Genomic DNA, 11,749 nt, shown 5'->3' with positions numbered 1-11,749 from the left:
AAGCATTGTAAATTTATAAATGGGGTTTGTTTTGAGTCAAAGTTGTTATGTTCAAACCCCCCCCTCCTTTTTTCTTTTTTTTTTTTTTTTTAAAGCCAGTGACCTGTAAAGGAAATGGGACTCATCAAAGCTCGCAGTGGTCAAGATAATTATCTGCCATTAGGAAAATTTGCCAGGCAGTGGAATTTTATTTATCTTTTGGCTATGGACCTGATAGTGAAGAGTTTTAACAAATACACTTAAAATAAAACGTAATATTTATTTATTTTATTTCTGGAACGTTTTACTCATCACGGCAATTCCAACTTCAAAGAGCGCTAAAGCGAAGCCGGAAATGGTATGGGGGTTACGCTCTTACCCTTGTCGAGCTTCGTTCTTCCTCGGTTTTGATTGGTTGGTGGGCAGTGACGCAGCAGGTTCGGTGCGCTGTCAGAGTGGATCGAGTTTTGATAAGCTCTGTGGTTGACCTTGCTGCTGAGCGCGGATCACATACAGTACACCGTCCAAGGAGAGGAAAAAAAAAAAAAAAAAAAATTCCAACATGTCAGCCACACATTTACCTGCAATGCCAATGCCTCCGATACCCGACTTACCCAGCTCGGGTTTCAGGTTAACTAAAGGTAAAGTATTAAAGCTGGCTAATAGCATGCTAGCCTTGTATGAGTGTTTTGTTAGCCGTTAGCGGGTCTGCGACAGTGTTGTAGAAAAAACTGTAGGATACTGTGTGGTTGTATTGAGGCTACCGCGTGTAATAGTAACGTAAAGACTCAAATATTTTTATATAGACTTTGTAGTTGCATTGTAAACTTTTCCCCTTCTTCTGGCATGGCGCCGTCAGCTGGCTAACCGGTCACCGAACCCAGTTGGACACGGGTTAATTTTTCCAACTTTAGACTTCACTCGGTGTGGGCCACAGCTAAACGCTATCTCCGTATGCCCGGCTTCCCGCCGCTCTAGCCAAGCAGAAGTTCACAGAAGTTGCTGATCAGGTCTGACAGCAGGGCCCACATTCCTGTTCTGAAACATGTGATTCTCAGTACTCGGCAGATAATCCTCCATGGCTTGGAAAAATTTCGCCACTCCTGGCCTTGGAAAACACCGCCACATACCTGCTTGTTGGTTTTCTAAGAATAGGCCTAAACTACTCTGGCATAAACCCTTTCAGAACCGAGAAACTGTTAATGCCACTAGGTCCGACAGGCTGAAATGATGACTAAAATGATGTTGCCTCAAATGACAGTTATGATTACTTGTTTAAGACATTACATAAAAGTCCTCATCATATTTGTCTTTTTTCAGAGCATTTTTTGGTTGCCGTGCCGGTGGCGGTGGTTGCAGCTGTCGGAGGCTTCCTCGTCAGCCAGTACCTGAACAGGCGGAGCTGCAAAAAGGGCCAAGTGAACACCTGCATCAACAAAGACAGCCCCAAAGTGGTCCACAGCTTTGACATGGAGGACATCGCCACCAAGGCCGTGTACTGCCGCTGCTGGAAGTCAAAGAAGGTTGGTCCCCAGGCAGCGATAAATGTCCTTTAGCTTAAACTTCAAGTAACAGTCATTGAGCTTTCTAAGCTTGCAGGTAATCTTATCAGAGGTCCAAAACTGCTTAGCTTTCTGCAGTCACAGGTCACGGTTTGACACATATTGTGCTGATCACATCCCAGTCGGTAATGGGATGTGACCATCTTTAACATCCCTGACCTGCGCTGAAAGTTACCCTCTGACAGCCCTCCATGCTTAGTTGGTTTCAAACTGCTGTTAGCATGAACTCATATGTGGCTAACAGACTCTCTTCATATGACTGATAAGAGTGAATTCTGTTGTTGTTTCTTCTCTTCCCTGCAGTTCCCTTACTGCGATGGTTCCCACACCAAACACAACGAGGAAACCGGGGACAACGTTGGACCGCTCATCATCAAAAAGAAGGACGCGTAATCTGAGCCACCGGAGAACTCGGCCCTCCCTGACTCCTCGCACGCCCGGCCCGATCATCTGTCATTCTCATTGCCGTGTCACACTGATTGATGATTACAGTATGACGCTGATATGTTCAGTGCAAACTCTGAGCGTTGTCCTTTGCCCGTAACAGAAAAACATAGTTTTAATATCAAACCGGCCACACTGCTCTGACACTTAGTGTGACTTTGAAATCAAAGGTCATTTGAGGACAGATAACAGTTAGATATGGTGGCACTATGACTGCAGCTCGCAGTATGACCTACTTAATGTGCCGTTTGTTTAAAGTTCTCACTGGGCCTGATAAAGGTGAAATATTTCCCCGTGCGGGCATTGTGCCTTCATGTTTGGTGTCCTTTCAGCCGCCTCCTCTGGCTGTGGGGCAGGTGGCTGAAAGACGAGACCTTCAGTCAGTCCAGCGTCTCGGTGAACTGAAGCGTAGGCCTTAAATTTAAATCTAAACCAGAATCCAAACGCTCACACAACCCTACATGAATGTTAACACACATTGTTCTGTTTGTTTTGCTGCTTTAGTCAGAGGAGGTAAAAGTTTAGTTTGTTGTTAATGAACTGTTGAAACTGTCTCCTTGTAACCAGTTCCTGTGGCTTTCTGGGAAAACTTGTGTTGAATCTGTGAAGTGTTCAGCAGCTCGTGCCCATTAAGAATATATTCTGCCGTTTCAGCAGGTTGATTTTTCTACTGGCTGCGGGGTGTCTGGTTTGATTCATTGTTCTGTACATTGTGAATAAAACTTGAGTGACCCAATTTGAAAGCTTCATTTATTCATTTCAGGACACACTCCCACTGCATTCGTTCGCCTTTTTCCACCACAGGATTGGAACGCGTGTCACAGCGCTGTGCTGATGGATTAACGCAGGACGGGGGTAATGAGTAAACAGCTCTGTGTGCGTGTGTGTGACTGCGGTGGGATCGGGGCTGTGATTTGTGTGGGAGAGACGGAAGTGAGGGGGGCTCCCGTGCTGCAGTGTCCACCGACACCAGTGGCCATTTTAAGACGGAGCAGTATTTGCGGTGACCGCTAGAAGACGCTGTGTTTACACGGATCGCCCAGGCCAGACAGACAGCAGTGTACGCGAACACGGTGGGCCCCTGCTCCCATAGTGACACGTGCGCGCGCTCGCACACACACATAGACACGCACGCACGAGGTATCTGGCTGCGTGCCAGATGCAACTGAGGACTCTCAGAAGAGGTGGAGTGGACTCCGCCGTCCCCGCGTGAGGAGTCACCTTTAACAGACAGCGAGCTCACGTGCTTCAAAGCAGACGGACATTAGCATAAAGGCTATTTATGTTAAACAGGCTAATTTAGCTCACAGGGCTCTTCCTGTTTTCCGAGTGACCTGTAAAAATATCATTTTATTTTGTAGCTGTTTGTTTTGATATTTATTTACATCCACCGTGTGTGACACCACAACCCGAAACAGTGTGCTTTTATGTATGAAAGGTCACGGCGCTGGCTTCCGGTGTGGATAAAACACCAGTTCAGACGGTAAAAAAATAAACAGTAAATCTGTATTTAAATCCATTTTAAGGGGAAGAGTTGTTTTGGTTGGATTTTTTTTGTCTTGTTTTTTTTAAATAAGAGCATTTTTTTATGTTAAAATAAGTAGGCGAAGCCTGGACTGCACAAACAGTAAACGCTTAAGAGTTTTCAGCTACTTTACTGAACATTTAATATAGCAAAGTTTGATTGAATACATTTAAAGATTTATAAAAGGACAAACAGGAATAATTAATAAACTGGGCTTTTGACTAGTTTCCACAGGCCTGAATAAGGCATAATTATATATATATATATATATATATATATATATATATATAGCCCAACAAGAATTTCTAGTAGAGAAAACATAACGAGCGTAAATTATAAGTGTGCCCGGTGTTTACATAATTTTTTACATGTGTCTCAGTTGTGCTGTTGACTGCGTGTGACCGGTGGCCTTGATTCGCCTTAGTATTCTCGCTGCCAGCTAACGGTGTGTGCTGATCTGCTTCTGTGGACGTTTCACGGGGTCGCTCTGACCAGAGCCTCGACTGCAGAGTCCACTTCGCATTTTGAGCGACGCCCCCAAATTCCGTGCAGAGTGTTTGCAGACCCTCCGGGACGGAGAGGTGGAGGAGGAATCGGCTGCTCCGCCGTCCATATACGCTACAATCACCACGCCATTAGTTCATGACTTCATCATATCTTTGACAGGAGAGCTCGGGTCGTGTTTGTAAGGTAAGCGGGGAGCTTTTCTCGACACTTCCTGTTGATTTTCGCCGTGTTGTATTGTCGCCTTTTTTCTTGCGCGCAGCGCCGTGTCGCAGCGACCACTCGGACTGTGGTCAGCTCGCCGTGGCGTCGGTCGAGCACCGTCTTCTTAGGTAACCTTAATAACGGCCAAATGATCGATCTGGTTTCCCGATCGATCCGCCAAAGGGGGCGATTGGCCGGTCTTGTAATAACACCCATCTCCCGTGTTTAATCAGCGGAGTAGTTTTTCTACAAATGTGGACACGGAACATAGCCTGGTCTTTTTTTATCCACAGCAACCGCATCGTTGCGCACCTCGCTCCTCGTCGTCGATAGCAGACAAAAGACAGCCTGTTTTTTTCCCCCGGCGTCCCTTATTTAGTCTTTCTCTGCTGAGCTTAAGCTTTGGCTGGCACACATAACAGCAGTCGTCAAAATGTATTTGAAAAGCGCGCTCCACATTTGACCTGCGCATATGCGCATATCTTTGCATATTGTTGTCGCTCTGTTATTGATTGCATTGATATACCGTGAAATTCTTAAAGGGATACTGCCTCCTGTATGCGGAAATCATTGGCAAGCATGCAGTGTGTGTCAGATACATGGCTGCCTTCATCTCTGTCCGGGGAGTTTGATTTCTGAGCCTGTGCACATGCATGTTATATTTTTGTCTTTAAGCACCGAATCTCTGCACTCTGCTTCTCTGGCTGTGTTTGGTGGCTCTGACTGAGAACATATCTCCCAGCCCTTCTTTCCTCGTAACTCTCTTTCTGTGTTTGTCACTCCAACATTTCTATTCTTAACCTTCCTCTCTTCATCCCCTATTCATTTCTAGCTCTCCAGGACTCCGAGGCTGCTGCAGAGAATGGGAATAGGGACACAGGCCAAGGCTTGCCATTTTGGCTGAAGTAACAGCAGGACAGTTGTCAGCCTCGCATCGGCTTCAATCCCCTTCTCCCTCACCTCTCCTCCCACACGCGCACGCATACTCACACAAGGACAGACAACTCCCCGTAGCCAGCTATGTCCACCGCGGTAGACATCGCTGGCCCTTCCTCCCCGGATCAGGCCCACAGCAGTGCTAAAATCCCCAATGAGCCACTGAGACCAAGCCTTAAGCGCTCTAACCACCCTTACAGCCTCTCCCATTACATCTCCACCCCTTCCCCGGCCGTGGATGTGAAAAGCCTGATGGAGCCCTCCTCATCTCAGCAACGGGCCACCCAGCCCGGCCACGCTAAGCCTCGCCGGGCCCCCTCCTGGCCCGACATGTGGGAGTCGCCCAGCGGGCTCCACCTGGCCCACGCTGCGGAGCTGCTGATGCGTGCTGGGCTTCTGGCTCTCACCCCTGCCACCACAGAGCAAGCCAGTTTGGGCGCACAGAGCAGCCAGCCAGCTAAGAGGGAGGCTGCAGAGGCAAAGAGCGGAAAGGGAGACGGCGAGGGAGGTGGGTCCGGGCCTGAGGAGGAGGAAGAGGACTCCTCTGCATGCAGCACTGACTTCCAGCCCTTCCTGGGTGCCTGGTTCCCCTTCAGCCCCGCTCTTTTCCCCCTGGCAGGCTTCCAGATGGGGGGAGGTCACTGGAGAAGCACGGCCATGGGAGCTGAGGGCATAGAGGGGCTGGTGGCCGAAGGATACTCTCCCAGCTCCCTGGGCGGGAGCAGCGGAGGCAGGAGGAAGAGGAAGAGGTGCGGGGAGTGCGTACCGTGCCGGCGTCAGACGAACTGCGAACAGTGCAGCAGCTGCCGCAATCGCAAGAGGGGACACCAGATCTGTAAATACAGGAAGTGTGAAGAGCTGAAGAGGAAGCCCGGGGGGCCGGGGTTTGAAAGCAGAGTGTCTGGGTTTGATCTGAGGGGGTCTGATTTTACTTTGGGTCTGGCACAGGAGAGAAGCAACGGAGCCTTGGACGGATAGTAACGCTTGCGGTGGCAGGATTTGTCAGAGGTTCCCGGTTGGATGATTGTTGAGGAGCTGCAGTTTTAACAAAACAAAAATTACAAAACCACACACACACACCAACACACACTCACCCACAGGACACCCTGTTAACATGCTCGGACTGTGACTGTCAGAGACGTTCAAAGATGTTGTGTTTCGTGCGGAGCTGCAGCTCCCGTTTAAGAATGTCCACACACGTTCCCATCCATTTTGACAATCAGAGAATTGGAGAGGCGAGAAAGAAGGATACCAATGTTTGTCAATATTCAGATGATGACAAAAATTCTGTAAATAGACTGTAAATATCTGGAAAACATTATGTCTTCTTCTTCTTCCTTTTTTTCTTTTTTTTTTTACGTTGCTTTCCAGTTTGGATGTACTGTGCTTCAAAGGTAAAGAGGAGCCAAATGTTTTGTTTCTAACGAGGGGAGTTTCTGTTGTTCTGACGTCACTGCATCAGTAAGAAGTGAATGAGTTTGGCCTCGGCTAAATTATTTCATGTGCAACTTGTACTGTATAGCGCTGTTTGCCCTTTTGAAATAAAAGAAATTTGCCATGTGCACTCGTCTACAAGCTCTATGCTACGTCTTTATGTGTGTGTGTGTGTGTGTGTGTGTGTGTGTGTGCGTGCACTCATTTGTAATTGGGTGTATGTGTCCGTTTGCAACCTTGTTTCTGCTTGCGCACACATGTGCTCCTGTGTGTGTGTGTGCGAGGTTGTGTGTGGATTATGAGTCACCTAATGGTGTGGCTGAGAGCCTTATCACAACCCCACAGACACACAAACACACCTACACGCTGCCTTGGCAAGTCCAGTGCGTGCACTTGAGCACACCTAACCTGACACACAATCATCACAAACATTCGGGCTCTTCCTCGCACACAATTTCCCTTTTTTTTTTTTTAAATTTTCCACGTATGTATATATAAATCTCTCTCACACGCACACACAGATGAGGGGGGGGCAGATTTCAAGCCGAATACACAGCCAGCTGGGCTGAGGCTACAGGGTGGGTTTTTGCTTGTTGCCGTAACGATGGCTGATGTGATAAGACCTTCTTCCTCGGCGCCACACTCCAGGGGACCGCAGGGAAGACGTAACCATGGCAACGGCCGGCCCGAGGTGTCACGCTATAATTGGGCCACGGCTGCACTTCCTGTGAGCCTTCAGTCAGGGGGGATCGCAGAGGGACTGTGTGTGTGTGCGTGTATGTGAGTGTGCATCTGTGGGGGTGGGGGCAGGAGGGGGATGTGCACGTCCGTGCGTGTGTGTGTGTGTGTGTGCGTGTGTGTTTGTCAGGCAGGGAGAGAGAGAGACAGAGAGAGAGGGAAAGCACTGCACGCCAGCCAACGCAGGACACTGCCAACTCATGGAGAAAAGCAGCGAGCTCCAACATCATGCAATTACAACGCTCCCACTGAATGAGAAACACACAGTCTTTTAGTTTTGAGTCCACAGTCTAGTGTTTCTTCATCTCCCAGACAAAGGGAGAATTTCAAATTCTTGGATCTGCAGCTTTTTCTTTTCTCACCCCCCCTCTCTTCAGTGCCTTTCTAGTGATTTGGAGCTTAATCCCCCCACCCCGCTCCTCCTCCTGGTCTCGTCACACATGCACACACACACACACACACACACACCGGAAATCTGTGTCACCCGCTGCCCAGCAGGTCCAGTGACTCCCTGAACGCCTGCAGTCTGGCTCCACTGGCCTGCAAGATGGCAGGAGCAAAAAAAGGAGGGGGGGGGGCATTGAACGGAGGACAGAGGAGAGGCGGAGGAGGGCTGTGAGAGAGAGAGAGAGTTGGGGGAGGTGGAGGAAGAGGAGGAGAAGGAGGAGGGAGTGGAAAGCGGATACAGGGAGAGGGTGAAGGGGAGAGGAGGAGGTGTGTGTGGGGTGGGGGGGGCATGGTGAAGGGCAGAGAGAGAGAGAGAGGGAAGGGGGAGGAAGAGGAGGGGTAAGAGGGAGAGATGAAAAGCAGGCCACAGGGGGAGAGAAAAGAGAAAGCGAGGGATATGCAGGGAGGAGGATGAGGGAGATGGACAGCAGGGGATGAAGATAACGTGGGGCCAAACAAAGAGAGTGGGAGAGATGAGTGTGAGATCCAGCAAGCGCGGTGATGGAGGCCGATTGAAATGCAGCGAGACAGAGATGCGGGGAGGTTAATGATGGATGCATTGTCCAGATAGACGGTGTGTGCCGTCACAGACCCCTGTGGAGTCTACATATGTTAGCAACAGCGGCCCTGCCCACTCTGGAGGAAAAACTCCTCACACACACACACACACACACACACACTGCAGTGGAGCAACCTGCCAGCCCGAGGCAACCTGCGCTGGAGCTGGGCGGACCCTCGCTCATGAGCAAGTCCTCTGAAATTTTGGCCACTGCGTTTGCTCTGAGACACTGTGTCTCATTGTGAAGATCTTTTTTTTCCCTTCGACCATTGGCCGTTTCCCCAGTGTTAGGAAATGTGTAACAGCTTTGCAGAAAACATCATCTTTCTGAGATCACTCGTCATTATGCCTCTGTTATCCATTTGCATTCCCCTTTTGTACACATGGAAAACATGCATCTCCCAAACAGCAACACAATGGCTTCTTACATCCTCAAAAACCCCTGTCTCATCTTCCCCCCAGGTTATATTTTGGTGACACCGAGGTCAAAGGGCTTTCTTGACCTTTGACCCTTAAAGCTGTTAAAGGTGGATTCAGAGTACGCCAGGTTCTAAAAACAGCCACAGGATGGTCTTGTTTCTACCAGTGAAAAACAAGCAGAGAAATCACTAAATGATACATGTGACTTCAAAAATATCTGAAATGGATTCTTATCCTGTCAAATCAAAATACAGTCATAAAATCCAGAACAAATAAAAATAACTTTCAAATCCTTCTCACATTTCTACGGTACGGAGCCCCACAGTGGACATGGGAGAAAAAGAAATTAAGAAACAAACTCGGGATCTCGCAAAACAAACTCGGGATCTCGCAAAACTTTTGCGAGATCTTGCAAAAGTTTTAGCCGCATTCTTCGGACGCCGGCTCGAAGCCGACCGGGAGGTCGAGGCACGATGTGCCGGGAAAGCGGTGTTCCTCCCGGCTGTAGTAGGTCTCAACCTCCCGTTAGCTTCGAGCTATCGGGAGGTCGAAGGCCGAAGATCCCGAGTTTGTTTTGCGAGATCTCGCAAAAGTTTTGCAAGATCCCGAGTTAGTTTTGCGAAATCTCGCAAAACTTTTGCAAGATCTCGCAAAAGCCAGTCTTAATTTTTTTCTCTCCCATGTCCCCTGCGGGGCTCCGTACAAAACAAACTCGAGATCTTGCAAAAGTTTTGCGAGATCCCGAGTTTGTTTTGCGAGATCTCGCAAAAGTTTTGTGAGATCTCGCAAATGTTTTGCGAGATCCCGAGTTTGTTTTGCGAGATCTCGCAAAAGTCCGTCTTAATTTTTTTTTCTCCCATGTCCCCTGCGGGGCTCCGTACATTTCTATGCTCGGAGGTAACGTGTGCACAAAATTCTGTTAATGTTTAGCTTGCTGCTGATTTCCAGGAAGCTAGGCAAAGCCCAGGGATAAAGTCTCCCTGTCTGCAGAGATATTTCATCATGACGTGGACCACCCCACGATGTGGAATTGATTATTACCAAAGATTACTGGGCTGGAACTCCCTTTGCACCTTTAAATTTGCACAACTCTGACAGCTACCAATCTCGACCACAGCTGCAATGTCAGTTATACGTTTTTGTGACAAGCCCTGCGAATTTTAGTTAATTATTGATAAATAAGTTATTACAAACAACTAATGGCCAACTAATAGACTGTATATAGAAGATGGATGTCATTTTCAGATCTGAAAAGTAAAGTCAGCGTGAACACCGCAGTCTTTCTCATTTCCAGCAGGGGGTGCTGCCTTTAATTATAAACACATGTCTGGTTGTAACTCTTCCTGATAGTTTTATGGTTTCAGTGGCTAGTTTTAAGTTGTTCCTGAAACAACACATTGCTCGTTTTATAAGTTATGGTCCCCATTAGAGTAAAAAAGGATGATAAAGTTTGGTTTACAGTGTGACTGACAAGTTGCTAGTCTATAAGTTTGTTGTGTTCTTCCATTTGCACCTAAGTGAAATTGTTTAAATAGCTTACTTTTATTAGTTTTGAATACTTTACTCTACTCTATTTTACTATTGACGCATATGGAACATAACAACTATTTCAATCCATTCTTTAAAAAAATAACAATAATAAAGTCTATTTTTTTACTCTATCAATGCTACAACTCTGGGCCAAACATGGAGGATTGATTGTTGTTTTAATGTGTTTAAACGCGTTTAACATGTTTATTTTATATAGCGAAGTCCCTAAAAATAATCATTGGTCACCATCAGCCTCTCAGGCTTTTTTTAGTAGTATTCCATTGCAGTATGTCTTTAAGCTCAGTTTTTAAAAACATTATGAAACAACTCTAACCCATAGATTTACAGTTTGCAAGCACCGAACATCTAAACACTTCAGAAAAGAATCACTCTCAAGCTGAGTAATATGCCAGTAGGGGCATAAAGCCTGGGGTCAGGAATTTTTCATAGCGAGTCACCCAAACCCCGGAGCAGGATATTAATGACTAACCTTGTGTTGTGGATGAATCATCTCAAATGTTCTCTTGCCTGAAGTTTGGTTAGTTTTCGGTGTTATCTTCTTGCCATATGATTGCATTTGTCTCTGGCCATTGGGGACTCTCACATTAACTTCTATTCTGGGTAAAAAAGTTAACCCTCATCCTAGTGAAGATGGAGTGTCTAATGTGTTTATATTATGCTGACCATCACCAGTGTTGGTCAAGTTACTTGAAAAAAGTAATCAGTAACTAATTACTGATTACTTCCCCAAAAGAGTAATCCTGTTACTTTACTGATTACTTATTTTCAAAAGTAATTAATTACTTAGTTACTTTTTAACAACACGATTTACAACCGGAATAGGTGATAAAGCGATAGATCTTTCAGCCCAATTCTACTTTTTCTACATAATCCATGATACAAAATGTAATCAAATGAAAAAGTCCCTTTTTAAAACTTGTTTTATTAGTTTTAATCTTTTAACTTTATGCATCAACAAAAGTTTAATTATATGCAACATTCTCTGACTGGAAGAAATTTGTTTAATATTTAAACCTATTTTCTGCACATTCCAGCACATAAAATAAAATATTTTTTGTGTTTACACTCACTCTTTCAAATAGATGCAAGTAAAACACAGCAGAAAATAAATAACATCAAAGACTAGCGGTCCTTTTGCTCTATTTTCACCTTAAAGCAGGAGTAGGGTAGGCGGAGGTTTACGCTGGTGCAGGTGTGCCGCAGCGGTCAGTGGAAGAATCCGCAAGTTTCTCTGTGAGTTTCCCATTACGTTGTAGCGCACTCGGTGCTTGCTTGGAAGTTTAGGGGTTTTTCTTCGCTGTAAAAAGAAGTTTTCTTCCCATGCACAACGGACACTAATGTTTTTGTCACTTTTTATGGAATCAAACTCAAAGTAAGGTCAGTACTTCCACGCTTTAAACGCTGCACGCTCATACTCTCTCCCGCACTCCATATATGATCCATTGT

At 46.5% G+C, this 11,749-nt stretch overlaps 2 protein-coding genes across 2 annotated transcripts; both read left to right on the top strand.

Moving 5' to 3' along the window:
- Positions 1 to 403: 403 nt before the first annotated feature.
- Positions 404 to 2,721, top strand: zgc:110843 (uncharacterized protein LOC541492 homolog). Its single transcript, XM_040015813.1, has 3 exons — positions 404 to 620; positions 1,300 to 1,502; positions 1,845 to 2,721. The coding sequence occupies exons 1-3, from the start codon at positions 542 to 544 to the stop codon at positions 1,932 to 1,934; spliced, it is 372 nt and encodes a 123-aa protein (XP_039871747.1). The 5' UTR covers positions 404 to 541; the 3' UTR covers positions 1,935 to 2,721.
- A 226-nt stretch (positions 2,722 to 2,947) lies between these two features.
- Positions 2,948 to 6,718, top strand: cxxc5b (CXXC finger protein 5b). The gene is made up of 3 exons (XM_040015810.1): positions 2,948 to 3,468; positions 3,890 to 4,200; positions 5,051 to 6,718. The coding sequence occupies exon 3, from the start codon at positions 5,239 to 5,241 to the stop codon at positions 6,130 to 6,132; it is 894 nt and encodes a 297-aa protein (XP_039871744.1). The 5' UTR covers positions 2,948 to 3,468; positions 3,890 to 4,200; positions 5,051 to 5,238; the 3' UTR covers positions 6,133 to 6,718.
- The last annotated feature ends 5,031 nt before the right edge of the window (positions 6,719 to 11,749 follow it).

Source organism: Simochromis diagramma, unplaced genomic scaffold, assembly GCF_900408965.1.
Source record: "Simochromis diagramma unplaced genomic scaffold, fSimDia1.1 OVJJ01000685.1, whole genome shotgun sequence".
Lineage (NCBI taxonomy): Eukaryota > Metazoa > Chordata > Actinopteri > Cichliformes > Cichlidae > Simochromis > Simochromis diagramma.
Note: the sequence above shows the minus strand (reverse complement) of the source record. Positions and strands in the feature narration are given on the sequence as shown.

Coding starts and splice junctions, on each gene's coding strand:
- zgc:110843 (XM_040015813.1), top strand. CDS start 542: ATGTCAGCCACACATTTACCTGCAATGCCAATGCCTCCGATACCCGAC. Junction 621..1,299: donor GGGTTTCAGGTTAACTAAAG/GTAAAGTATTAA, acceptor GTCTTTTTTCAG/AGCATTTTTTGGTTGCCGTG. Junction 1,503..1,844: donor GCTGCTGGAAGTCAAAGAAG/GTTGGTCCCCAG, acceptor TCTTCCCTGCAG/TTCCCTTACTGCGATGGTTC.
- cxxc5b (XM_040015810.1), top strand. CDS start 5,239: ATGTCCACCGCGGTAGACATCGCTGGCCCTTCCTCCCCGGATCAGGCC.